The sequence below is a fragment of the Paramormyrops kingsleyae genome, chromosome 1, assembly GCF_048594095.1.
Source record: "Paramormyrops kingsleyae isolate MSU_618 chromosome 1, PKINGS_0.4, whole genome shotgun sequence".
Lineage (NCBI taxonomy): Eukaryota > Metazoa > Chordata > Actinopteri > Osteoglossiformes > Mormyridae > Paramormyrops > Paramormyrops kingsleyae.
In genome coordinates, this window is record NC_132797.1 from 10687853 (window position 1) to 10713607 (window position 25755).

Here is a 25755-nt window from a genome sequence, read left to right on the forward strand (position 1 = left end):
ACCTCATTCCAGGAGACCACCAGATCGTCCAGCTCTACCTCAAGTCCAAGGAGACGGGCCTGACCTTCGCCAACACCAGCTTCGTCTTCTACAACTGCAGCGTCCATAGGTCGTAAGTGTCCCCGAGGTGCTGCTGCAGTAGGTGGTCTGGCAGGAAGGGGGCAGCACTGAGCTCAGCTCCTTTGAGGAAAGTGGAGAGAGAGACATACACATCTGCGGATTAGTCTGTGCTGGCGTCACACACTGTTGCTACTCTGCCCCCTACAGGTGTGTGTCCTGTGTCAGCAGCCCCTACCGGTGCCACTGGTGCAAATACCGTCACATGTGCACCCATGACCCTCGTAGCTGCTCCTTCCAAGAGGGCCACGTGCAGCAACCTGAGGTGAGTGCACTCCCGGCCTGCTGCCCATGTGTGCTTCTGATTGGTTGTTCAGACTGGATGTTCAGCTTCTGACTGGGTGATAATAAAAACTGCTTGAATCTGATTGGATTGTAGATATAGGGTAATTCACTTCAGATTAATTGTTAACCACAATATGTATGCGTCTGATTAAGTGTTTTTATTGGATCTTTTGGCTTTTTATTGGACCTTAGGTATACCATGTGTGGTTTTAATTAGGTCTTAAAAAATGCGAGTGTGGTTCCAATTAGATTTATAAATGAGAATGTGGTTCTAATGTGAGTGTGGTTTTGACTGGCAGATGCTTTGATGTTTAGGATTTAATGAGATCAGCCCAGAGCTGACCAGTTACACCCAGTTTAGAGCTTTATCTGCTTCTGATTGGACCTACAATTTATCGATTTATCCATGATCACCTGGGCAACAAGCAGGAAGATGCTGGTTGATTTTGGTTCCGAGTGAGAAGTCTTTCATGAATGGGGGGGGAGGGGTATGGGGAGGAGGGGACTCTCCGGAGACATGTACAGTAGGGGGAGAGTCATCCCTCCACCATGCAGTATGGGCTGGGGTGGGGTTAATTAAGGGCTAACCATGGAGGGCCCGTTAATTATAGAAATCCACTTTATGGTGAACTCCGCTGTCAATATCCACCACGTTACCATCACAGGAGCCATTTTCATCACAGGAAACTGCCGGCATATGCCGCGGATGAGTGCCGTTACATTCTGCCGTGTTTTTTACCAGTCTGTCTCTGGGCAGGTGTCTCATTTGCCTAATGAGTTTAATTTGGGTTTAATTAACCCCTCAGTGAAGGTCTCAGTTTTGTGTACCCCGCATTGCTCAGAATAAACGAGTTTGCCTGTTTGCCCAAACCCCTCTGAGACGACGCTGATATGTCAGCTTGTGGGGAGAGAAATGAGCTGACCTTCGCAGTCTGCTAATATTTCCTATTAAGGAATTTCAGAGAATTATTGGAATAATTTGCAGATGTTTTTTATTTACCCATCTAGAACTGTGCTTTTGTGTTCCTGTACAGGCCCACTTTTTTTGGAAGGCGGGGAGGGGTAGATTGGTTTCCAAACTTAGCGAGTTAACAAAGAATTGCACAAACATGAAAAGGGCACAGTGAAAAACAATATTCGAGATTTAATTTGTCACATGCACAATTAAACTGGTACCGCTTGCAGTGAAATGAAATTTTAAATGAAAAGGGAGCAAACCGGGATAAAAAACCTGGACAAAAGTTAGCATGACAATTTATAACAAACTGCACAAACGTGAACGTGATAAAAACAAGCGGAAAGAAAGCAAAAACCACAAGGCTGAAAAAAAAAACTGACACAAAAGATTAAAAAATGTAAAAAAATAACACGATGGTATAAACACCAACTGAACAAAGGGGAACACAATGGTAAAGAACTAGCTGAACAAAAGTGAATATGGCAGAAAAAAAACAGACTGAACAAGAGTGAACACGACAGAGTAACAGAGTGAAGTCATATGGTGCCTATTTTATTTTTCATCCGTGATTAGATAGGAGTAAATTTCCTTAATAAAATCTAATTATCAAAATCTAAGTTATAAATTGTAAAATGCTGCTCAATCCACACAGGATTCAGGCCTCCTGTTTCTTCTAACTTCTTTTCATCAGCTTTGCAAAGTTCAGGCTGTTCTGGGGGCAGCAGCCTTGAGCTATTTCCAGTAGCCGCTGCTCTCCTAGGGCATTGTGGGAAAGCAAAACAAAAATAGGATGTCCCAGTTGAAGTGAGATACTCTGTGTTTGCACAGTGGTGGAATCTTGCCCTGGCAGTGATGGTCTCACACTGTACAGAGTCAGGTGGGGGGGGGGGGCAGTGAAGATCCACTTCATCTTTTCTTGAAAGTAATCGATTAAAAAAGAGGGCGAGAGAAAAATGAAGAGTCAGATGTGGGAAGAAGTTAGCGACTGACCCACTAAAGTGGATTACCTTATTATGGGTGTCTAATTGGCGCCCTTAATTGGTAGCGAGGCAGAAGGGATGATAATGAGTTCAGGGTTAATTAATTTATCGAAAGGCATGAAAACGTCTGGCTGCTGGAGCGGCTGGGCAGCCGAGATGTGTGTGCGTGAGAGACCGAGGAGGAGGGAGCAGTGTCTCCATAAGTATGTGGGCCCCGCTGTGTGAAGGGAGCATGTCCTCAGGGTCCAAGGCCGACTCCCTGATGTACGGATGATGCCTAATGAACCGCGTGCAGCCAGCACACCATGGAGCGGCTGCACTTCCAGGGTGCTGACAGTCAGTGTGTGAATATCGCTGTGTATCTGTTTGTGTACATGTCTCTCTTTGTATGAGTGTGTGTTTCCGTTTGTGTGTGTGTGTTTCTGTTTGTATGAGTGTGAGTTTCTGTTTGTGTGAGTGTGAGTTTCTGTTTGTGTGAGTTTCTGCTTGTGTCAGTGTGTGTTTCGCTTTGTGTGAGTATGTGTTCTCGTGTGAGTGTGTGTTTCGCTTTGTGTGAGTATGTGTTTCTCTTTGTGTGAGTATGTGTTCTCGTGTGAGTGTGTGTTTCCGTTTGTGTGAGTATGTGTTCTCGTGTGAGTGTGTGTTTCCGTTTGTGTGAGTGTGTGTTTCGCTTTGTGTGAGTATGTGTTCTCGTGTGAGTGTGTGCTTCGCTTTGTGTGAGTGTGTGTTTCGCTTTGTGTGAGTATGTGTTCTTGTGTGAGTGTGTGTTTCGCTTTGTGTGAGTATGTGTTTCGCTTTGTGTGAGTATGTGTTCTCGTGTTAGTGTGTGTTTCGCTTTGTGTGAGTATGTGTTTCGCTTTGTGTGAGTATGTGTTCTCGTGTTAGTGTGTGTTTTGCTTTGTGTGAGTGTGTGTTTCGTTTTGTGTGAGTATGTGTTCTCGTGTGAGTGTGTGTTTCCTTTTGTGTGAGTGTGTGTTCTCGTGTGAGTGTGTGTTTCCGTTTGTGTGAGTATGTGTTTGTATCACACAGATGTGATTTGGTCCACTGAGCATTGTGGGTATTTATCCTTAGGTTTATATTTAGTGTGTTTTCATGCTGGTATTTAATAAAAGCATCCTAATTTGGTCTAAGTTACCCACGGGAGGAATCACTCGCTCACAGAGCTGCAGGTCTTCAGCAGCTGCTGCAGTGTGTCCGCCCACCCTGTGTCTATATCTGAAACAGCAGGGCACATTCTCTGTTTTGTGAGGTCTGCCACGCCTCGTTGTGGATGAATTAACCTTGATTTCATCAAGGGAGCCTTCCTCACCTGGTCTTCCAAGCTGATTTTATGGGTGATTTTAAGCAGACTGCGGTTTGCCATCAACTCACTGCAGAGGTCCCACAGACCTGGTGGGGGTGGCGTTTGTGTGACCTACTCCCCCGCCCAACCCAGCTCGATAGAGCAACTTTTGCACAACAAAAATTCTGATAACGCCACATTAGAGGGTCCTAGCAGAAAGTTACTCTGTTGTAATCAGAGGTGGCTGCTGACCAAGCTAACTATGTACTGATGCCCCCCCCCCCCCGCCGCCGCCATACAATGTAACACCTGACCATGTATCAGTCATCACTATTATAAATATTGTAGTAGATATCAAAATTACACTGTAGTCCTAAACATTTACATTGGTTGCTAATGTCAGTCAAATGTAGCCAATGAATGAGCCTTCAACTGTGTATCTATTTACTTGATGAGCTGATTATGTTTTTAACAGTTCTAGACAGGTGCCCCCTTTGCTGAAATACAGTCATTATAAAAATACAAGCAAAATGAATGGAGTGATGATTGAAATATGAGTAATGCTGTACAGCTTTATATTGCAATTTTATTACATTACAACACAAACACACCAACAAAAGTCATATCATTGTCGTAGCAGGAAAGCACTTGTGTGTTCCCTTTGCGGTCAGAGTTTTCACTTTCATTGTGCTCCCTAAATGCCAGCTCCTTTCAACCCAAGAATTAACTTGCATCAGTCAGCATTTTCAGAATCTCAAGGTTTCTCCTCACTGTGTCGTGTTTGGCTAACTGGAGATGCACACTTTTCTCGATCAAACTATCACTCCCCACTAGGGTTGCCATTTTCGAAGTGAAGATATAAGGGAGGTCACCTCCCCACCTCCCTGGGTTCATTACAATACATTTCGGCCCAAAATGTATTGTAATACAGGGAGACTGGTTAATACAAGTATACGGGGCAGGTACAAATTGTAATGTTCATATTTCCCAAAAGTAAATACACTGACGTGTTGCTTTTGTGCAATAAAAAACTGAACCAAAAAAGGAATGTTCTTCTTTACAGTATATATATGGGACTAGCTATAGTCAAGAACAATATTGTCACAGACTTGAGCAGCCTTGAGAAGACACGGGGACGGGGCATGGTGCAGGAAGGAAGGTGGACGACGCACTTGCGGCTCACAGGACATACAGGGTTTATTAACAAGACTGAAAACACTAGAAACACTTACAAAACAAAAACAGACCACGAGGGGTCAAAACTAAAAAGGGGATGACAGTGACTAACTACAAATGAGGTTAGGGAAACAAGGAGCAGGTTGGCAGGCAAAGCACAAATAACACAAAAAACATTCTCAATACAACTGAAGTACTCCGCTGACATACAATGACTCACTGAGGAACTCAACTAAGGAGGGAACCTAAATACACAACTGAACCAGGTAACGGCACAGGAGGAGTGAGACAGGGAACAGGTGAAACTAATAATTAAATCAAGGAACTGGGGGATCAAACAGGGAACTCACAGAAACAGGGAAAACAAATCCAACACTGGGGAATAAAAGACAGGCAAAAACACAATCACGGGAACAAAAGCAAAAACCAAAACTGAATACAAGTTACAAAACACAGGAACTAGAAGTCTGATGCAAATAAAACAAGGGAACACAATCTACAAAAAAAGAGGAGGTGGGATTTGAACACTAGACTGAAGGGTTGATATGTAACCACATGCTCAACTCACTGAGCTATGCAGCCATCGGAGATGCAAAGGAAAACGCAAAGCCTGACAACAGAGTGGACAGGATGGCCAGCGACACCTGCTGGCCAAACAGGGAGGAGACACAAGAGACTGGGACAAACAGGTGCTGACCCTGACATATATTTACAAATCAAAGTACTTTTAACTCCTGGCTCTTTCACTTAGAGTGTAGCAATTCCCTGTTCACAAACCATCAAGGACTATTTGAGAACAAGTGAGTTTATCTTGCATGATGACTGAACTCATGTTCTGAATGGTTAATTGCATGTCAATCATCTTTATGTCAAGAACGCGCACAAAGGTGAATAATTGGAAAGACTAGGGTGGGTTTAAAAACATGTTATTTTCCATAGCTATCCAATCAACTACTAAACAGAAGGTGATGAGAAATATATTGAAGTCTATGAGTTTAGTGAGGCATAAAATGTTTTGCTTCATCAAAGTTCCTTTTCACAGGGTGGTGCTATTTTGAACAGTACTTTGTCTGTCTTTTATTAAGCAGCTACACTTTTTTGGTCTCACAAGGCAATGGTCACTATCGTTACACAGTGACATTAAAATATGAATTCAAGGTTTTTTTTTTCTTTATTTTGGTGAAGTTCTGCTTCACTTTTTGTCTTAATGAAGCTACCACTGGTTGTTAGGCTTGGAGTCAGTCACACCTCCTTCACCTAGCCCCCGTCCCCCACCCCCCACAAAGCTGCCAAGTGGGTCGCCAAGCAACTGCCAGTACCAACCAGCAGAGTTGGGGCAGGTGGAGGCTGAGGGTATCTATCATGCCATCCAGAGGCAGGGAATGAGTATTCATTAGGGGAACAACTTGGGTGGTGGAATATGGGAGCCATTATTCTGATGGTAATGATGGCATGCAGGCATCCGTGTGCGTGTCCCTTCATTCTGAGGCGACATCACGGGTCACCAGACAGACAGAAACAGAACCCAATGCAAAACGCGCAACAAATGGCCGTCAATTTAAATCTGCTATGAAATTTGGTCCTTGGTTCCCACAAAGATAGTCGCACATGCATGCATTGCGACACAGGCTGCGTGTGGTGGCATTTACACGTGCACCTGTGTGAGACAGAGAGGTAGGAAAGCGGGAGTGTGAGGGAGGCGTTTGTATATGGGGGGGGTGGGGGCGCTGTGTCAGCAAATAACATGTAAATTCCAGAGCCCCCGTACATTACCGCTGTCAGAATGAAGGATGGTCGGGGTGCTCACGGTCACGTGCAAGCACAGCTGTTTATCGCTGCGTGTAATGGGATTTTACAACCCCCCACCCCACCCCGGTGCTCGTAAAGATCACACTCACCGCCCTTACGCATCCCTACTGAGTCACGTCTTTGCCTTAGCTAATCACTGCAGCTAAATGCAGGTCCTGATCCCTGTTTATCGTGTGGTCGTGTGGTCCAATCCCTGTTACATTCGTGCTTTGGAGCTATAATGGGGTTGAAGGTATTAGCCTGGTCATGTTATGGTCTGTGTGTGTGTGTGTGTGTGTGTAAGCAAGCACTGCACCTTAAGGTATTGCATTGCTCTTTCTCTCACTATCTCGCTCTCCCTCTCTCTCTGCCCTGTCTTATCATCTGATGTGATTCAGGTAATTTAGGCCCTATTTCTGCACCAAAGCATCTATAGGATCCCATCTCGATTGAGCCCGGCTTGGCTCGGCTTTCACTGGCTTCTGTCCCATTTCAGGAATGTCCCCAGCTGCTCCCTGCAGAGCGGATCCTAGTGCCGGTGAACGTGGTGAAGCCCATCACACTGAGGGCCCGGAACCTGCCACAGCCACAGTCAGGCCAGCGTGGCTATGAGTGTGTGCTCAACATCCAGGGGGCGGAGCACCGAGTGCCGGCCCTGAGGTTCAACAGCTCCAGCGTACAGTGCCAGAATACCTCTGTGAGTTTGTGTGTGTCTGTGAGTACACCTCTGTGAGTGTTTGTGTGTCTGTGTGTGTGTGAGTACACCTCTGTGAGTGTTTGTGTGTCTGTGTGTGTGAGTACACCTCTGTGAGTGTTTGTGTGTCTGTGTGTGTGAGTACACCTCTGTGAGTTTTTGTGTGTCTGTGTCCGTGTGAGTACACCTCTGTGAGTGTTTGTGTGTCTGTGTGTGTGAGTACACCTCTGTGAGTGTTTGTGTGTCTGTGTGTGCGTACACCTCTGTGAGTTTTTGTGTGTCTGTGTCCGTGTGAGTACACCTCTGTGAGTGTGTGTGTGAGTGTCTGTGTGTGTGTTAGAACACCTCAGTGAATGTGTGTGTGTCTGTGCATCTGTGAATACACCTCTTTGACTGTGTGTGTTTTGTGTGTGTCTGCGTATGTGTTAGAACACCTCTGTGAGTGTGTCTGTGTGTGTGAGAGTACACCTCTGTAAGTGTCTCTGTGTGTGTCTGTATGTGTGTGAGTATACCTCTGTGAGTGTGTGTGTGTGTGTGTGCGTGTGTGTGTGTCTGTGAGTACACCTCTGGGAGTGTGTGTGTCTGTAAGTGTGTGAGAATACCTCTGTGAGTGTCTGTGTGTGTCTCTGTGTGTGTGAGAACACCTCTGTGAGGTGTAATGAAACAGTAATATAAATTTATGTGTGCATTTTAGCTGGGACACCAATGTATTGACACATGCACTGTCCCCACAAGGTCTCTGCTTTATACCCATTCATGTGGCCTGGACTAGCACAGACCAGAAACGAGGTTCCCTCGTAAGAGACATACAGTGAAAGCTGCCCATTGTGTCCACATGGCCCTGACCTGATCAGACCCTGAACAGTGCATGTTTATTTTTCACGTGCCTTGTTGCTTTACTGTAGGTTTTCAGCCCCAAATTGTTTTAGCTTTAATATTATGTTACCATTAGCACTAGTCTCAGCCCATGGCTAAATGCTCCTGTGTTCCATATATGATCAGCTGTATGATCTCATCATGGAGTGGGGAGGGTCTGTCTGCCCCCCCCCCCATGGTGAAAAATGCACTCTGGGGATAGCCCTGTATCATGAACCAGAGTTTTCAGCTGCTCTCTGTACACCAATAGGTGTGGTGGTGTATACCTCAGTTGGTTAGGGATGTGTGCCCATGTCCGGTAGGTCATAGGTCCATAACTCCTGGCTGGCAAAGTAATCACATCACTGTTGGGCTCTTGAGCAATGACCTTAACCCCAACTGCTCCTGGGGTGCTGGCTGACCCTCATTCATACTCTGCTAAATAAAATGTAAATTACTGCTTATGTCAGTCAGCTGCATTATTTTAAATGTCCTTTGCATCAAATGTTGGTGAACCAGAGATGGCAGAGAGAGTAACTTTAGTGACTTTAGTTTTTTAAATGGCTTTTTGTCCAGTGCATTGTCTGGCCGGTTATTTGCAGACGACCTTTGATCTAAGCACGTTGTAATCCGGAAGCTGATCTGGAAGCAGAGCTTAGGTCGGTGATGTATCTATCTGCGTGTCTTGGGGTGGTGTTCTTGCATTTGCACGACCTGTGAGAGTAACCGTAATGAGATTCTGACACTGCACAGTTTACTCACAGACCGTTTAGCGAAATGTGCGGGGGGGTTTCCACCTCGGCAACCTCATTCCCTAACACCACCTTCTCTTCCACCAAACCAAAAAAAAATAGCTTTTGTCTTAACAAAATATTTTTTTTAAGTTAGTATTTAATATTTAAACTCGTCATTCTTTATTAAAACATTCATTATATTTCCATTTGAATTAGTAAATTGCTTCTTTGATTTTGTTGATTGTGGTTTTAGTGCACGCAGTATTACGCACTTCATCGTTTTACGGATGGTTATTTGGCGTTGCTGCTCCGTCCATGATAATGAGCCTGCCCCCCCCCCCTGCCCCCGCCTCTTGCCATCTCCATGGTGACAGTACTTCTACGATGGGATGGAGATGAGTAGCCTGTCAGTTGAGCTCACGGTCATCTGGAACGGCGACTTCACCATCGACAACCCGGCCCACAACAAAGGTGAGTCTCTTGCCATCCTGTGCGTTGGCATGGTAACAGAACCACATGGCCTGATCTCCTGGGTTACGTTAACCACTCCCCTGCATCCCCTCTTCCTCTCTCCCCTCCACTTGCTCTATCTCTTCTCTCTCTTTCTCTTTTATTTGCTCTGTTGCCTTCACTACCTCTCTCATCCCTCTCTCTATCTCTTGTCCTCCTCTTTCATTTACTGTGTTGACTTCACCTCCCTCTTTCATTCCGCCCTTCTCTATCCTCCCTTCCCTCTTCATCTCTTTAGTTTTCACATCTCGATCTCTCTGTTCCTCTCAGTTCTCTTCCGCTTCTCTCCTTTTTAGCTTGCCTCATTAACTTGGCCATATCTCTCTCTCCCCTCTTCCTCTCTCCCCCTTCGCCCTGTCACTTTATACCTCTCTCGGAGACTTGCTTCCACCTCCCACTGGCTTTTAGCTGTTGAGTCCGCATTAAGGAGCCTGGGGGGGGGGGACGGGTGGGATGGGAAGGGGGGGGTAGCCACTGGTCCTGATGGCTGCACTGGCAGTAGCACGTTCATCATGGGATTACTGGGATGCTCAGGTCCGCATTACACCAAGCCCAGCATGGTTTTGGTCACGTCCAACTGGGAAGAGACCACAGACACACTGGGGGTGGGATATTTAAATATTAAAGTGAAATGTCCAGAATGAAGTTTCTGATGAGTGTCTGTCTGTTTGTCTGCCTGTCTATTAGTGTGGGTCTATATGTACCACATTGTGGGGACATTTTTGAGTCTATATTATCTGTTACCTTTTTAGCGTGTTGGGAGAGTTTTTTAAGTCCCCACAATATGAACCTCAATTTTATAAAAATCTGTGACTGCATATCAAAAAACTAAAAATGCCAGGAATGTCTGTGTGTATGAGCGAGAGAGAGAGAGAGAGACGGGTCGGGCTTTTGCTCTCAAAGGACGTTTTCACGGTTCAGTCCCACCGGGAGAGAGGCGGTGCAGAACTCCGCAGGTTTAATGTGATGGACGGATTACAGAATCATCTAACGGCAATTAAAGAGTAGATTCCACAGTAGTTTCCATGGTGATGAAAAACGTTGAACCGGAAGACAGGGAGTGATAGGCTGTGTTCTCCGGGCAGGGGTATATATGGGAAAAGGGAGCCAGAGGATCCATGTATTGATCCAAAGATCTTGCATATCTATGTGTCTTCTTTGGTCATAAAAAGGAATCTCTTGTAACAGGAATCCCCTGTTTGTGAGGTTTATGAAACCTGACAGAACAAGCAACAAAGAAACAAAGAAGCCCCTTTGGGATTTAACCTGTAGGCTCCACATCTCTGCTGAGTCGTGTGCTTAATGCTGCCTGTAATTGTCTCTGACTGTTACTCACCTTTTTTATAACAATAAAACTTTATTTTCCCAGATGCTGCCGCCAGAAGTAATGACTCATCTGGCACTCATTACAGTAGCACATGCGTTCAGCTTGCTCATGTATACACATTCAGCCCTGCTCACCCCCTGTGCCCTGTGTTTGCCTGTGTTCCCAGTCCACCTGTACAAGTGTGATGCCCGGCGCAGGAGCTGTGGGCTGTGTCTGAAGGCTGATCCCCTGTACGGCTGCGTTTGGTGCAAGGGAGAGGAGCGCTGCACGCTCAAGCAGCACTGCCCCCACCCTGAGAGCCAGTGGCTGCAGCCCAGCGGACCCAACAGCAAGTGCACCCACCCCAAAATCACACAGGTGAGAGTGCACAGTTGTCACTGTCATGCCACTGCAGTACATACCACAAATTCACACAGGTGAGACCGCACAGCTGTCACTGTCATGCCACTGCAGTACATACCACAAATTCACACAGGTGAGAGCGCACAGCTGTCACTGTCATACCACTGCAGTATGCACCCCAAAATCACACAGATGAGAGCACACAGCTATCACTGTCATACCACTGCAGTATGCACCCCAAAATCACACAGATGAGACCACACAGCTATCACTGTCATACCACTGCAGTATGCACCCCAAAATCACACAGATGAGAGCACACAGCTATCACTGTCGTACCACTGCAGTATGCACCCCAAAATCACACAGATGAGAGCACACAGCTTTCACTGTCGTACCACTGCAGTATGCACCCCAAAATCACACAGATGAGAGCACACAGCTATCACTGTCATACCACTGCAGTATGCACCCCAAAATCACACAGATGAGAGCACACAGCTATCACTGTCATACCACTGCAGTATGCACCCCAAAATCACACAGATGAGAGCACACAGCTATCACTGTCGTACCACTGCAGTATGCACCCCAAAATCACACAGATGAGAGCACACAGCTATCACTGTCATACCACTGCAGTATGCACCCCAAAATCACACAGATGAGAGCACACAGCTATCACTGTCATACCACTGCAGTATGCACCCCAAAATCACACAGATGAGAGCACACAGCTATCACTGTCATACCACTGCAGTATGCACCCCAAAATCACACAGATGAGAGCACACAGCTGTCACTGTCATACTACTTCAGTGCCAGACATCTTACTACCGTCACACTTCCCTGCAGGTTCAGATTGCACAGAATGATCTGACTTGGCTTCTCGGACAGGGGGTGGGGCTTATGGCCCGTTGCTGTTCTCCATCACAGTTTCATTCACTCGTAAATCCCGCCGTGTGTTCCCTGACAGATTTCTTTTAAGCCCGATGGGTGTAATGCATTCTAATGCACTTCATTACCATGACATCCTGGCTGAACAATCTTTACTCAGACACGAAATGGAGAGTGATTAAATGTTTTCCTCCAATAACCATCAATTAGCTTGTCAAGTTCAGAAATCTAATCAGCTCCACATCTTCTAATGAAAAGAGACTTCTATCCAGCCATGCTGTCTACAACTTGACACAAAGCAGAGGGTAGAGGGTAGACCCATAGCAGACCAGGATCGGAAAGTTTAGATGGAATGGCCTCATAGATAAATCCAGTCATAGTAAGGTATTATTTAGATTATTCTACAAGGTGAAGTTGTTCAGAAAATGGGACTTGAAACAAAGACTCAAAAGCTTAATATGAAAATTGGAAATATTGGGGAAACTGGGAATATTAGATGTCTGCATTCGTCAGGAAATGACCTCACGATGGTTAGTGAAACAACGCCCTGTCAGAAAATCCAGGTGGCTGTGGGAATCCTCCAGCTGCTCTTAGAAGAGAGAATCTCAGATGGGCTGCCGCTCTGTATCTGGGCGATGAAGAAGTGAGGAGTCATAACAGACTGATGGTGAGAATAGAGCAGCTTTGGACACTTGTGTTAGTGGTAACACTGAAGGTAGTGCCAGTCCGGTTGATTCTCACTGGCTGGACGTCCCCCAAAGCTACCAGCATCCCTCTGTGATAATAAGGACCTTCACCTCCTTTCAAGATCTGGGCTGGTGGAAGAGGAACAAGGCAGAGCATTAACTACTCCTCCTCAGAGACTTATATCAGGCTGGGGGGATGTAGTTTTTGGCAGATAATAGATGATGCGGCCTATTTAGTGGTGTAGTAATGCCCCGAAGGTCCTTCAAGCCCCTAATGACCCATGGTAGCCACTCAGCACCTAGCTCTTGGGTTGATTGATGGCACAACATGCCAATCAGGGGCTTGTTCTGGGGATGATGGATGGGCGTGTGCATCAATCTGACAAACAGTTCTTCTGACAGCGGAGCAGTCCACCGAGATGATTTGTCTGTTTCTTCTTAGTCGCACTCATAAAAACAGTCATCCGCGCAGCAGGAAGAGCAGAAGCTGTGAAAAGGTCTGAGGTCCTGTCGTTTTGGGATCAGCATGTGCTCGTCACACGGTCCCACACCTCTTCCAGAGACCGGCGCGCACCTCAAAGGCGAATTAAAGAATCCAACCTCTCATTAGCAGCCCTGGAGTTTCAGCTGTGAGGCGATGGGAGGGATGTGAGAAATTTTAATGACTGGCGCGTGCCCCTTCCCCCCTCCCAGCCTCGTCCGCCCCCCCCACCCCCCTTCCCAGTGTCCACTTGGCAGCTTCAGGCACGGCCGTCTCCACAGAGATCGGTTCAATTAGGTTGCCTGTCGTGAGCGTTACGCCGACTCTTTACATTTTTTTCTTTATTTCCGTGGTCTGTTCGCTCGTCCTGCCAAGGACCATTTGGAAAGGCACTTTGCTTCTGCAAAAAGAAAAAAAAAAAAAACAGCTTGTTCAAAGGTCACCACTGAGGTCACCAGACACCTCATCACCCTGCGTCCAGATCCCAGAAATAGCTGCAATCTGTCTCTGTCACTGGTCAGAATTTCAGCTTCTTGGCGGAAATGGAATATGTATATAATAACGTGTAATAGTATATAATATAGGATCTTACAGTAATAATGTAATCATGTGCTTGGAGAGTTATATGAATGACTGAATAATTGAAGGCCTGAATTGGCTCCGGGGGAGTGCTAGAACGTTCCTACTACGCCGCCTGAGCCCTCCCGCCGGCCTGCACTCCTCGAGCCTCCACTCCTGCCCACATATGTGTGGGTTCCTGTTGACATGGGCTCACATTCCCCCTCATATCTGAGGCCCTGTCGCATTCGGATCTGGCACGGAGTCACATCAAAGCGATCTGGGTGCTGACAAGCGTCCCTAAAGCATTTCATTAAGCGGCAGGGATCAGCGCGGCGTCGGCGAGAACGTCCAGCTCGCGCAGTGAGGCGCGCAGTGAGGGGATATCCTCAGGGCCTGCATGCTCTGTCTGTATTGGCAGTGTCTGAGGCACCTCGTGGTGCTGGGCCAATGGAAGACGGCAATTAATTTGGCCTGTAGTTACCCAGTGGCTTATCGAAATGTGTAAAACCATGTCCGATGAGCACCCCGCTCAGAAACTCCCTCCATGCTTGTACCTTACATGAGCCAAATAAGCTAATAGAATGTTCCAGCAGGTTCCGGCTAACTTCATAACGCTTCTGCTACTTGACGGCTTCGGATGCCAGTTGGGTCTGTTTCATTGCCGCGTTTGTCCTTCATGAGTCAGCCAGGCGTCAAGGTCACGTGCTCTGTGACGGTGGGATTTGGGCGTTTGGAAACCGAGGTGATAGCCCACTGTCCCTATTCCAAGCCCGTGAGCTGTCCTGAAGATGCTTTCCAGAACTTTCTGCCCTACCTGCTCCATTTTTATAAGTGTCACTGCCATTTCAGTCTGGAGCACCTCCATTAAATTGAAGACCAGAGGCATGGAAGCTTGGTACCTGAGAGGCTAGAACCTGTTGATGACCACAGAAAACATTAACATAGGTGTATCCATGTATTCATTGGACTGGTCTTCACATCTTTGGTTAAGGAGATGGTTCGCTTTCTCCATGAGAAGCTCAGTGCGGTGCAACAGTGTGATTCCGACAAATGAAGTCTTTTGTGTTGATTCTTGGTTCTACAAGAGCGATCCTTGTTACTATAGTGATTAATATCACTTCCTGGCACATGGGAGACTGGAGATTGATTCCCTAATGAGGAAGTGCATGTTTTTGGGGGCATTTCGTGTCTCAGTGGGTCAGGATGCGGTGTGATCGGAAGGTCGCTGGTTCAAATCCCATTATTGGCAGAGCAATTTCACCATTGGCTCCCTGAGGAAGTCCCTTAACCCCCAGTTGTTCCAGGGACTGGTTGACTGACTGGCTTTCTCAATTATAAAATATATATGGATATGAAATATAAATAAATGAACAAATGAGGCCACTGCAACATCCATTCCGAAGTTTCATAACTGGATCTTAAAGGCAGAGAAGGAGCATTTCAATGTCACAAACCCTATCATATGAGAGCCCCCCACCCTGGCCTGACAGACAGGCAGCATGTGCCTGTAATATGTCATGGAGCTGTGAATCTGAGCGGGGAGGGGTGTGTGAGACTCGCACACCCACAGGCCGGTCTGACACCCCCACTCATAGGAACGAAACTCACGTACACATCTGTCTTTGAGGAAGTGTAGTCTGTATCCCAGATTTCAGCGGCTGGGTACACTCATGCGGTTTAAGGACGTTGGCTGACTTTAGAGACTGTGTTCAATTAGGGGGCTGCTTCTAGGGGCTTGTTACATCACTGAACCTTCAAGTATATTATAAAGTCCCCCCCCCACCACCCGCCCATTGACACTTTTGGGATTTTAATGAACAAACAGGGACTGGAGGATGTGTCACGTGATGTTGCGGTTCACTGGGATGTGACTGTGCCCCGCAGATAAAAAAAAACAATCTTTTTTTGGCTGCTAGGGAGATGTCTGATTGGATAGGTTTGCTCGCAGGATGCTGGGCTGGGGACTGTTAGTCCCTCCGTCTAAATGGCCATTGGGCGGAAGCAATGTGACATGGATGAGCTTCTAAACTCAAAGACTCTTATAGAATTCCCTATAACCGTGCTGCTTTGTGCTTAAAGCCATGTTAAAGGCACATTAACTTGGGAAATAAAAATTATTTCAAGAAAAACTTAATTAATTTGGGGAATTAAATTGTGGCAACGTGTGCCAGCTCAGAAAGCACATTTTTTGCTTAGGAATGCAGTTTTAATTAATGAGGTCGTCAGCGGCTCCTTAACTGAGCCAATCAGAGCCGCGTTGCGTTATGATGGGGCTGCAACACTTGTGACTGGTATTGTGCAGTTTTTAAATTGTGTTCTACAAAGTCTGTTGTTTTATTTTTAAACCGTATAAATAGTGACAGAAATAGGCTCTGGATTCTTCTGTAAGCATCTTTCAGCCTATTCTTCGTGGGGTGAGATTCTGGTCATGGAAAACCAGCACTTTGAGTCACAAAGATAGCTTTTTATTCCCTAAGCAGGGGCCCCCTCAACAACTGACAGTACCCCCCCCCCCAAGAGCAAATGAACATAATTACTCTGCTGTTACCCAACCCTGCACCATACACTGCACATTTCGCTTATTTACTGTCTAACATTTTTGTTAGTCGCCTCGTTTATCTTTTCCGTTTCCTTATCTGTTGTCCGTTCCCCAAGACAAATCGCTGGAAAGTGTGAAGCTGCATGACCAGTGACCCTCGCTGTGATTCACACCCTGTAGCATTCCCCAGTATTTCCACACAGACGCACGTGCCTGCGCTCACGGTTTCCACGGTGACCCGCTTTCCAGATCACCCCGCTTAGAGGACCCCGTGAGGGCGGCACCCTGGTCACCATCCGAGGGGAGAACCTGGGCCTGGAGTTCAGGGAGATCCAGGGTCACGTGAGGGTGGCGGAGGTGGACTGCACCCCGGTTCCTGACGGCTACATCCCTGCTGAGCAGTGAGTGACCACGGGACACAGCGCACTTCGGCACGACCACCACTAGATGGCGCACGATGCAGCCTCAGCCCCCTGCAGAGCCCGGTCACAGACACGTCAATGTGATGATGGAACGGGGATAATGGCATTTGCTCAGTGTCTATTGGTGTCTCGTATCGGTAAACACGTCTGCTCATGATTAATCTTCTCCTCCTGAGCAACGGGGGGGTCAGGTTGTATCGCTGGACCTCAACACTCCCTGGCTTATACGTTATGACCTAAAATTGCCCTTTTGGGGAAAAAAAACACTGAGAAAATATAATAGTCCTTGCTGAGACTGAAACTGTAAAACAGAATAATGTGGGAGGTTATGATGGGGTTTATGCAGCACTTCTGGGACCTTTGACATCAAATGCATCATGAATATGCATGAAAAACCTTCTATAAGCGGCTGGTTCAGCACTGGGATCAGCCCAGAGCCGCAGCCCTTTAAGTCTAAGGAGCTTTTGAAAGAAGCTGCTTAAAGGTTAAGAGCTAATTTTGTGTTTGGAAATAAGGCAGCTTAGCATTGGGACACCATTTCTGAGCACTGGGACACATCTTTGCATTTTCCAGCCAAACTGCACAGTTTACATGTCTGTGCTGAAGTATACGTTTAGTCCCCACAATGTAGTGAAAGCCTGTTACTTTGGACACAAGGGGAAGTCAATTATATAAAAATCTGTGAATACAGTCAAAAATATGAAAATGACAAAAGTCTTGTATTTTATTTGGTTACTTGTCATGAAGGTTAGGGCTGGTAGGGTTACGGTTGTCATTGTTGGGATTTGAGTTTTCCCCATAGAAATTAATGGAGATTCCCTGCAAAGATGTGAATGCAAATATGTGTGTGTGTGTGTGTGTGTGTGTGTCTGTTTGCAGGATCGTGTGTGAGATGGGGAAGGCAGAGAAGAGTCAGTACGCCGGGAACGTCCAGGTGTGTGTTGGAGACTGCAGGCCGGAGTTCATGGCCACATCCTACAAGTATTACTACTTCGTGGTGAGTATCATTATTACTGCCTGCCTGTGTGAGTGAGCAAATGAAAGAGCGCGGCTGCCTGCTTTAGCTCACACAACACCGGCCCCCGTATCTGCTTAACCTGGTTTGCAATCATTTTCTATAATGATTTACTGTGCCATCATTCTTTGAGCTATAATCAAATTAGGCTCTGAGTAGTTAATACTCTGATTTGATTTGATTTGATCTGATTTGATGGAGCTTCAGTGATGACACTAGATGATGGGGCAAATATCCAGGAAAATGAGAAGCATGGTGATTGTGATGATGGACGTGCGGCACGTTTCGGTCGATACTAGCCGTCAGCACCGTCGGTGGGCTCTGTGCTCCCCCCAGGTCCCCAAGCTGCTACACCTCAAGCCCAGCCGGGGCCCTGTCTCCGGCGGGACCATCGTCAACATCACCGGCAGCAACCTGGACGCCGGCAGCAACGTCTCCATCATGTTCAAGGACCAGAGGTGCACGTTCCACAGGTGAGAGGGCTCTGGTGGGTCCGGCCCATGTGGCCCAAACCGAACAATCAGCACCCAAATTAGTGACATCATGTCAGCCTGAGGCTAGACATCAGGCGGGAGGAAATACCGCGCTCCCGAGGGGGGGTGTTTTTTTAGTAATTAAACTCCAGTCCTCGCTCAGTTTATTGACGTGGATGATGAACTTTTAATATGGGTCAATTCATTAATGCTCATATAATCTCCTCCCATTGAAAAAGCAATTTAAGGTTCTAAAGACACGTCGATATTTTTTTCTCTACAGCAGTGAAAGACATTAAATGAAAATGGTGCGACCTGCCTGCTACACACTGGAATAACTGTCTGAATGATTTTACTGCATCGGGGGCAGCGGTCTGGGCAGGGCAGGGGTTTAGAGGAGGGGTTCTGTGAGGGAGGTGGGAAACCCTGACCTGCATTTCTTGTCCGGTCCCCTGCAGGAGGGGGGGGCAGTGGATCACATGCAAGACACAGGCCTCACAGCACGGCTATGGAAATGTCAGCGTGTCGGTGGCGGTTGACAAGGCCCATCTTCACCGGGACCTGAGGTTCGAGTACGTGGAGGACCCCACCATCCTCAAGCTGGAGCCTGAGTGGAGCATCATCAGGTACAGGGATTGGGACACTTAACCCCTCAGCCTATCAGGTCTCGAGAGGTATGGGGCACTTCAGCCTTTTGAAGAAGGGTGGATGGCACATTTTGACCAATCAGAGGAGAGACCCTGGGAACTATGCAAGGCTGAAGTACATTGTGAGGGAATGATTGTGTGAAGGCCTGAGAATAGGGGATGCAAATGATTGAATGAGTTAGTGAGTGAATGAGCAGAGTGATCCAGTGAATTTGCCTGTGACTGAATTCTCTCGGCGTACAGTGGCAACACGCCAGTGACGGTCACCGGCACCAACCTAGACATCATCCAGAACCCTCTCATCAGAGCCAGGTACAACAGCCTGGAGACGGTCAATGTGAGTATTGTTCTCCTTCATCTGGATCTGAAAGGAACGGCACACGTGAGCATTCCTGTTAGGTTTTCTTGGATTGCATTCCAGTTCTGGTACAGAGTTCAGAACCTCTCCCACAGAACTTCCACTCACAAAGCCAGTGAGATGCGGATCACACGGGACACCCTCACTGGAAAGGCCCAGCCCAGACCCGGAAACCCCACACCCTTCACAGAGAGGTGTCGGTGTTACCCCCCACCACCCCCCCAGATCTTTTCCCGGACCTGCACCTACGGATGGCTGCTGTTCTCACAGAGGATTTGAACGGGACCCTCAGAGCGCATTACCTCCGGGCGGGGGTGGGGGGTGGGGGAGCATATCGGGTTTCGGCCTCCACTGGAAAGGCCACGCTCTGATCCGGAGGCTGATCGGTCACGTGGTGTCCCGCGCCACCCAGCCCCCCATTGTTCCCTAGTCCCAGAGTCTCATGTCTCCGAGAGCCTTTTGAACATAATCTGCACATGGGGGGCATGTGAACAGCCATGGCGGCTGTCACCGCGCCTGTTTTGGTTACCCAGACCTACTTGAGGTCAGGGGTCCTCACAACGCAGTCCCAGTCAGTCGCGATCCCACGAGCATCGATCATATTCTCCATTTCATTCCTGCTTCCCCACGGACTCCTTAAAATGACAATAAAGTATGGACTGGAGTTGTATTGCTGATTGACTAACCACTCAGTGTTACCATGGAGACCAAAAGCATCCCACAAAGTCTTCTTGTGGTCAGTCATGCGCCCCAGGACCAGCAGTATGCCTATTTCAAACAGCAGTCAGGTCGGGAAGTGATCTCCACCCCAGCAAGGTCCTGAGGAATAGGGGCTGGTACCAGCTTTAAAATCTGAATTCAGACTATATCTGTAACAGGTGCCCTAGACCAACACTGACCTCATGGCTCGTGGGAGTTTTATTTACACGGCAATGTTCTGAGGGCAGAATGAAAAATGGTCTTCTTGGATTGCATTCAAGTTCAGAGAGATAAACAATCAGATTGTTGAGGGGGTGGATCCAAGCAACTAGCAAAGGCAGGACCAAGACATCTGATTGGTTGGTCCTTCCTCCTCTAGTTGCTTGGACCCACCTCCTCTAAGGTGAAGGTGGCAGAAGCTCTGAACAACAAGGATGGAAGATCACCTTCCAGCAGGGTGAAGCTTCACTAAATTTTCCTGTGTAATGAGGAGATAAGTGAGAGAGGGTTAGGGTCTGCAAAGCAAAGGAAGTAAATCGAGTTGTTATGTGTCTCGCTGAAGCTCTTTACGATCCTGCGCTTAATCATGCACCAGGACAAGGCTGTGCAAGATTCCACTGCAGATCAGGACTAATTACACTCTGAAATACCTCCTTTATTTGGGGCCAATGGAAGTTACATGAAAATGTGCTGTAATTCTCTTTCCGGAAGTTTCTTTTTTAATTGCATAGATTACGTTTGCACGCCTGACTGCCCCCCGGGGATCTGTCTCTGTCTGGGGGCCTGCAGCAGACCTTCTCGCTTAAATGCTTGGGTGTCTGTTAGCACTTAGTGACAATATGTTTCTAGCGTGAGCAGCCTGTGACCGTGATCCCATCCCCCACCCCAGACGTGCCGGATCCTGGCCCCCACCACCATGCTGTGCCTGGCCCCCGAGCTCCCGGTCAGCCTGAGCCGGCAGCGCGAGGCCCCGGAAAAGCCCGACGAGTTCGGCTTCATCCTGGACGACGTGCACGCCGCGCTGGCTCTAAACGGCAGCTCCTTCATGTACTACCCCAACCCCGTGTTCGAGCCCCTCAGCCCGTCGGGGGTGCTCGAGCTGAAGCCGGGGTCGCCCATCATACTGAAGGTAGCTACCTCTCTGCTCTCCCTACCGCGTAGACTGCAAGATGGATGACGATGGATGGACAAATATCTCACATATCTATGTATCTGTACTAGGTTATATAGAAAATGGATGGATAGATGGATCTATATCTCACATTTCTATGTATCTACTAGGTTATATAGAAAATGGATGGATGGAGGTATCTCTATCTGACATATCTGTATATCTGCACTTGATCTACACATGATTAGAATAGAAATTGGTTAGAAGGATAGATATTGTATATCTTTTCATGATAATGTATATGTCTTTACATGTAGGGGGGAAGTGCTTTAGCTATATACGGTATGTCAGTCAGCCTTCCATATGTTCAGTATGTCTTTATATATATGAGTCATTTGTTCAAAGGGCCGGAACTTCCTGCCTCCCACCCCCGGGGGCAACGGCAAGCTGAACTACACGGTTCTGATTGGAGAGAAGCCGTGTGCCTTAACCGTCTCCGACACACAACTGCTCTGCGAGTCGCCCAACCAGACTGGCCGACACAAGGTCCTGGTGAGTGTGGGGTACTGGTCGCATGGGAAGGGGAGCACACGGGCGGGACAGGCGCACCTGAACAGGGCTGGGGGGGGGGACAGGGGGGAGGGTGCGGCAAGAACAGCGGTGGCAGAAAATAGATGGAGTGCTTTGCTAAGCAGGATTAGGGACAGAAGCCTAATAATAGCAGGTTTGTTGTGCTGATTCAGTAGCTGGAGGGAAGCAGGAAAGATTTGGAATGTTCTGGAATGTCACCTGGACTGTGGAGTAAGGGGTCTTCTGGGCTGGACTGGCCCCGGTCCCCTCCCTGTACACCTAACATTCCCATAATCCTTTGCTCTGCTGAACTCGCCTGTGTGAGTAGGGCCTGAGCGTGTCTATGCCGTCTCACATGTGCGCGTGTCGGCTGTTTGCCTCTGTCTGCGCAGGCACGCGTGGGGGGCATCGAGTTCTCCCCGGGCGTGGTGCACATCTCTTCGGACAGCCCGCTGAGCAGCACGGCCATCTTCAGCATCGCCGGGGCCGGGGCCCTCCTCATCCTCTTCATCGTGGTGGTGCTCATCGCCTACAAGCGCAAGTCCCGAGAGAGCGACCTCACCCTCAAGCGGCTGCAGATGCAGATGGACAACCTGGAGTCCCGGGTGGCGCTGGAGTGCAAGGAAGGTGAGAGCGGCTGGCAGGGGTGACCCTGCGCGGTCCTTTAGACCCCATGGTAGCCCCATGCAGAGTGTTATTATCATAAAATTTAGTTTAATAACTCTAATGCTTGTGTTGCATTTCATTTCACATAGTATTAGTTTTAATGATGCTGTAACGTATCACAACACACCCATGTAAAGCCTTGGGGCAACTCTGTCGTGAAAGGCGCTATATAAAAATAAATTGAATTGAATTGAATTTAATTATTTTGTGTGCCTCTGGCAAACACTACTGAAAAGGACTCCCAGAATACTACCTATAAATACATTTTGCCTTCTGTTTTCTTGTTTATTTAAAATAAATATTATGGATTTTTTTTGCCTATTTTATCTATTGGAAGGCAGGAGTCACGATAAACATGTGCCAGCATTTCCCACGTGTGAGACAGAGGTAACAGCAGCAGGCTACTGGCAAAACCAGGCTTTGTTTTTGCCACTGCAGCTTTCGCCGAGTTACAGACCGACATCCACGAGCTGACAAGCGACCTGGACGGGGCAGGAATCCCCTTCCTGGATTACAGGACGTACACCATGAGGGTCCTCTTCCCGGGCATGGAGGAGCACCCTGTGCTGCGGGACCTGGAGGTCAGGCCGTCTAAATGATTGCCGGTATAGAATGTAGCGATCAGGATTTCAGCTACCGTAAGATGTTCTAATTGTGTGGAAAGTTTTAAAGATCAGATTTCAATTTGATTTAATTTTGAACTCTAGTTCAAAAGTCGAACTCTATCAGGTAGGTTTGTGAGTTGTGGCTAGATGAGCACCTGACAGCAGAGCATCGGGACGGAGTCGCGTGACAGCGCCGGGCTTTGGGTGGGCGCTGGATGTTCGCCCTGGTCTGTGACTGAACGATGCCGCCACTGGCTGTAATACAATGCGAGCAGGGAAGCCCAGCGTGATGGAGACAGGCGTACTTCTCCGTCTGGTCCGTATTTCTGTTGGGAATACCCTCTCCGCTCAGGCCCAGGCCCCGCGTGACGTGAGGCCCGCCTGCCACAAAGATACCGTTCGACATTCTTCCCGCGGCGTAATGAGCCGGCCTGCATTCGCTACTGCCGGCCCGCCTGCCTCGAGCGGCCCGGCACGGCCGTGTCGTGGTGCGTGGTTTACCAACCTGTGAGCGTGGCGAGGCCAACAGCAATAACCAATATTAATGATGAGCTAATTGGAATAAATGAGCTTCTTCTGTGAGACGGCAACATGGAGGTAAATCTAATGAAGGCGCCGTCAGCCAGCCTCTGCTCTGTGATTGGCCACTAATTGTTATTGATGCGACGGCCGGGGGTGTGATGGGAAGTCGAGATTGTTTTTTTTTTCCGGGGAGAATGAGAGCCCCCGGCTTGTCGGGGATATGAATCAGAGTTATCGGGGGCGATGGTTGCTGGGGAGTGAGATGTTCTGAAATTGCTCCCTCTCATCTCCTGTGTTATTTTAACATCTCCCCCTCCCCCCCCCCTAGCCATCTAGAGCTGATGGCATGATAGAATGGGGTGGGGGGGGGGGGGTGCAAGACTGGCCTCTTTGGGGATGATAGCCTCGTCGATTCGTTTTGCTTTTCGCCGAGCAGCGTTTCGACTCCCCACACAGATTGAGGCACTATGATGACCCCCCACAGACTGATATGTCCTCCTCTTTTGTCTCAATGCACTTCATTAAGACGGGGGGAAACTGAACAGCGGCGTCAGTGAACAGGCTGGTACACCAACAAAAAGCATCACTTATGTGGCGGAAATGTAACGAAAAACAGGCGTTTCGTTTTTAAACGAGCGCGATGGATCAAAGTGACAGCTTCCCAGAAGGCACGTGTTGGAGACTGAGGGAACACGGAGCGGCTGGCACGGGCGGCGCTGTGACAAGCTCATTGTTTACCTCAAGCTGTTCGCATCCCATGCTGCTTAGATACGCTTCATTTCACTTTGGCCGTTGTTGTGCCTGAGTAACGTTTAGGGTTAAGCCACCTCTGCTTCTGATGGCATCTATTGACGAGGTCGGGTATACAGTGAAGCTCTCTACCTGAAGGTACAACAGCATTTCCTCTTTTGGGATCAGGGTCTCCTAATCTAGGTCATTGAAGAAGAGTCTTCATATGCCATTGCCGCATTTTGCAGGAAGGCACACTCCAGCATAGCGTAGTTCGCATTTCCCTGGTGTTTTTCCACACGCAGCTTGCAGCAGTTACTTGGCAGTTGTGTGAGCATTTTCACCACCATATGGGCACTTTTACCTTTACGTGGGGGGCTCACAGGAAAGCAAGGACTGAGACCCAGGAGGGGAGGGAATGTGTGATGTAAATATCACCGCCCAGCGAGATCGTGCAAATAGATAGATGACAGCGGCAGGTGTGGACCTAGAAAACAGGCCAGAAGCTTCCAGAACAAACTCCTGGTGATTTTAGAAAGTGGGGCTTTTCTGAATGTTTGTCTGCAGGCAGCCTGGCCTGTGTTGACCCCGGGCCTCTGTTCCTCTTCCAGGTTCCAGGCTACCGGCAGGAACAGGTGGAGAAAGGACTGAAGCTCTTCGGCCAGCTCATCAACAACAAGGTGTTCCTGCTGTGCTTCATCCGCACGCTGGAGTCGCAGCGCGGCTTCTCCATGCGCGACCGCGGCAACGTGGCCTCGCTGATCATGACCGTGCTGCAGAGCAAGCTGGAGTACGCCACCGACGTGCTCAAGAACCTGCTGTCCGACCTCATCCACAAGAACCTGGAGAGCAAGAACCACCCCAAGCTGCTCCTTCGCAGGTGTGGTCCAGCGAGCATCTTGAGCGCTCCCCCCTAGCACTGCCCCATCCCAGTGGGCTCTCAGCTCGTTAGCGCCCTACGGCGTCAGAAGGCTTACCTTGTCCTACACTCATCTACTGCCCTGACAGACTCATCATTAAAGCTTAATTATGATTAATTGCTGTAGAATCTAATTAAACCGCAGCAGGATAATTGAGCTGAGTGACAGCGGGACCTTCTCAGTGTGGCCGCTCTATTCCTCGTGTGTGGATTTACCCGGGAGCCCAATGCAAGACCTCTGCATATGCAGGTGTCATTGTACCGCGAAGATCACGCCCCCATCTGCTCACTCACACACATGCAGCTCTGGGCTGCTTTCAGTAGCCCCTTCCCCACTCCACACACACACACACACACACACACACATAGACACAGAAACACACACGGACACACAATTCCCTCCCTGTCACAGGCTGACACGTTAAATTGCTCCTTCATTACAATGTCTTGCGGAGATTGAAAATGAGCTCAGGCTCGCCAGATGATGAGCATATTCCAGTGCTCAGCCCCGATCTGCAGGGAGGGATTACTGCGTGCTTACGGGGGGGGGATTGGAACACATTATCACCAATTAACAAAGAGCATGCCTTGAACCCTGGTTTGGACTTCACAAGGTAACAAACGTGGATGGGGGAGAGGTCTCTCTAGTAGAAGTTCTGCTGGTCTCTCTGGTGGAGGTTCCGGGTGTCTCTCTGGTAGAAGTTCTGCTGGTCGCTCTGCTGGAGGTTCCGGGTGTCTCTCTGGTAGAAGTTCTGCGGGTCTCTTTGCTGGAGGTTCCGGGTGTCTCTCAGGTAGTAGCTCTGCTGG

At 48.2% G+C, this 25755-nt stretch overlaps 1 protein-coding gene across 3 annotated transcripts in view; it reads left to right on the forward strand.

The window, feature by feature from the left end:
• The window catches only part of plxna4 (plexin A4), a 158306-nt gene that overhangs the window by 105558 nt on the left and 26993 nt on the right, over positions 1-25755 (forward strand). For all 3 annotated transcript variants that reach the window (XM_072709299.1, XM_072709298.1, XM_072709300.1), the window contains exons 8-22: positions 13-112; positions 268-382; positions 7083-7283; positions 9244-9340; positions 10873-11063; positions 16462-16613; positions 17514-17631; positions 17986-18122; positions 18581-18748; positions 19013-19106; positions 20716-20955; positions 21343-21489; positions 21900-22134; positions 22612-22754; positions 24641-24909. In XM_072709299.1, the coding sequence (XP_072565400.1) occupies positions 13-112; positions 268-382; positions 7083-7283; positions 9244-9340; positions 10873-11063; positions 16462-16613; positions 17514-17631; positions 17986-18122; positions 18581-18748; positions 19013-19106; positions 20716-20955; positions 21343-21489; positions 21900-22134; positions 22612-22754; positions 24641-24909 (2407 nt within the window). The remainder of the gene's footprint in view (positions 1-12; positions 113-267; positions 383-7082; positions 7284-9243; positions 9341-10872; positions 11064-16461; positions 16614-17513; positions 17632-17985; positions 18123-18580; positions 18749-19012; positions 19107-20715; positions 20956-21342; positions 21490-21899; positions 22135-22611; positions 22755-24640; positions 24910-25755) is intronic.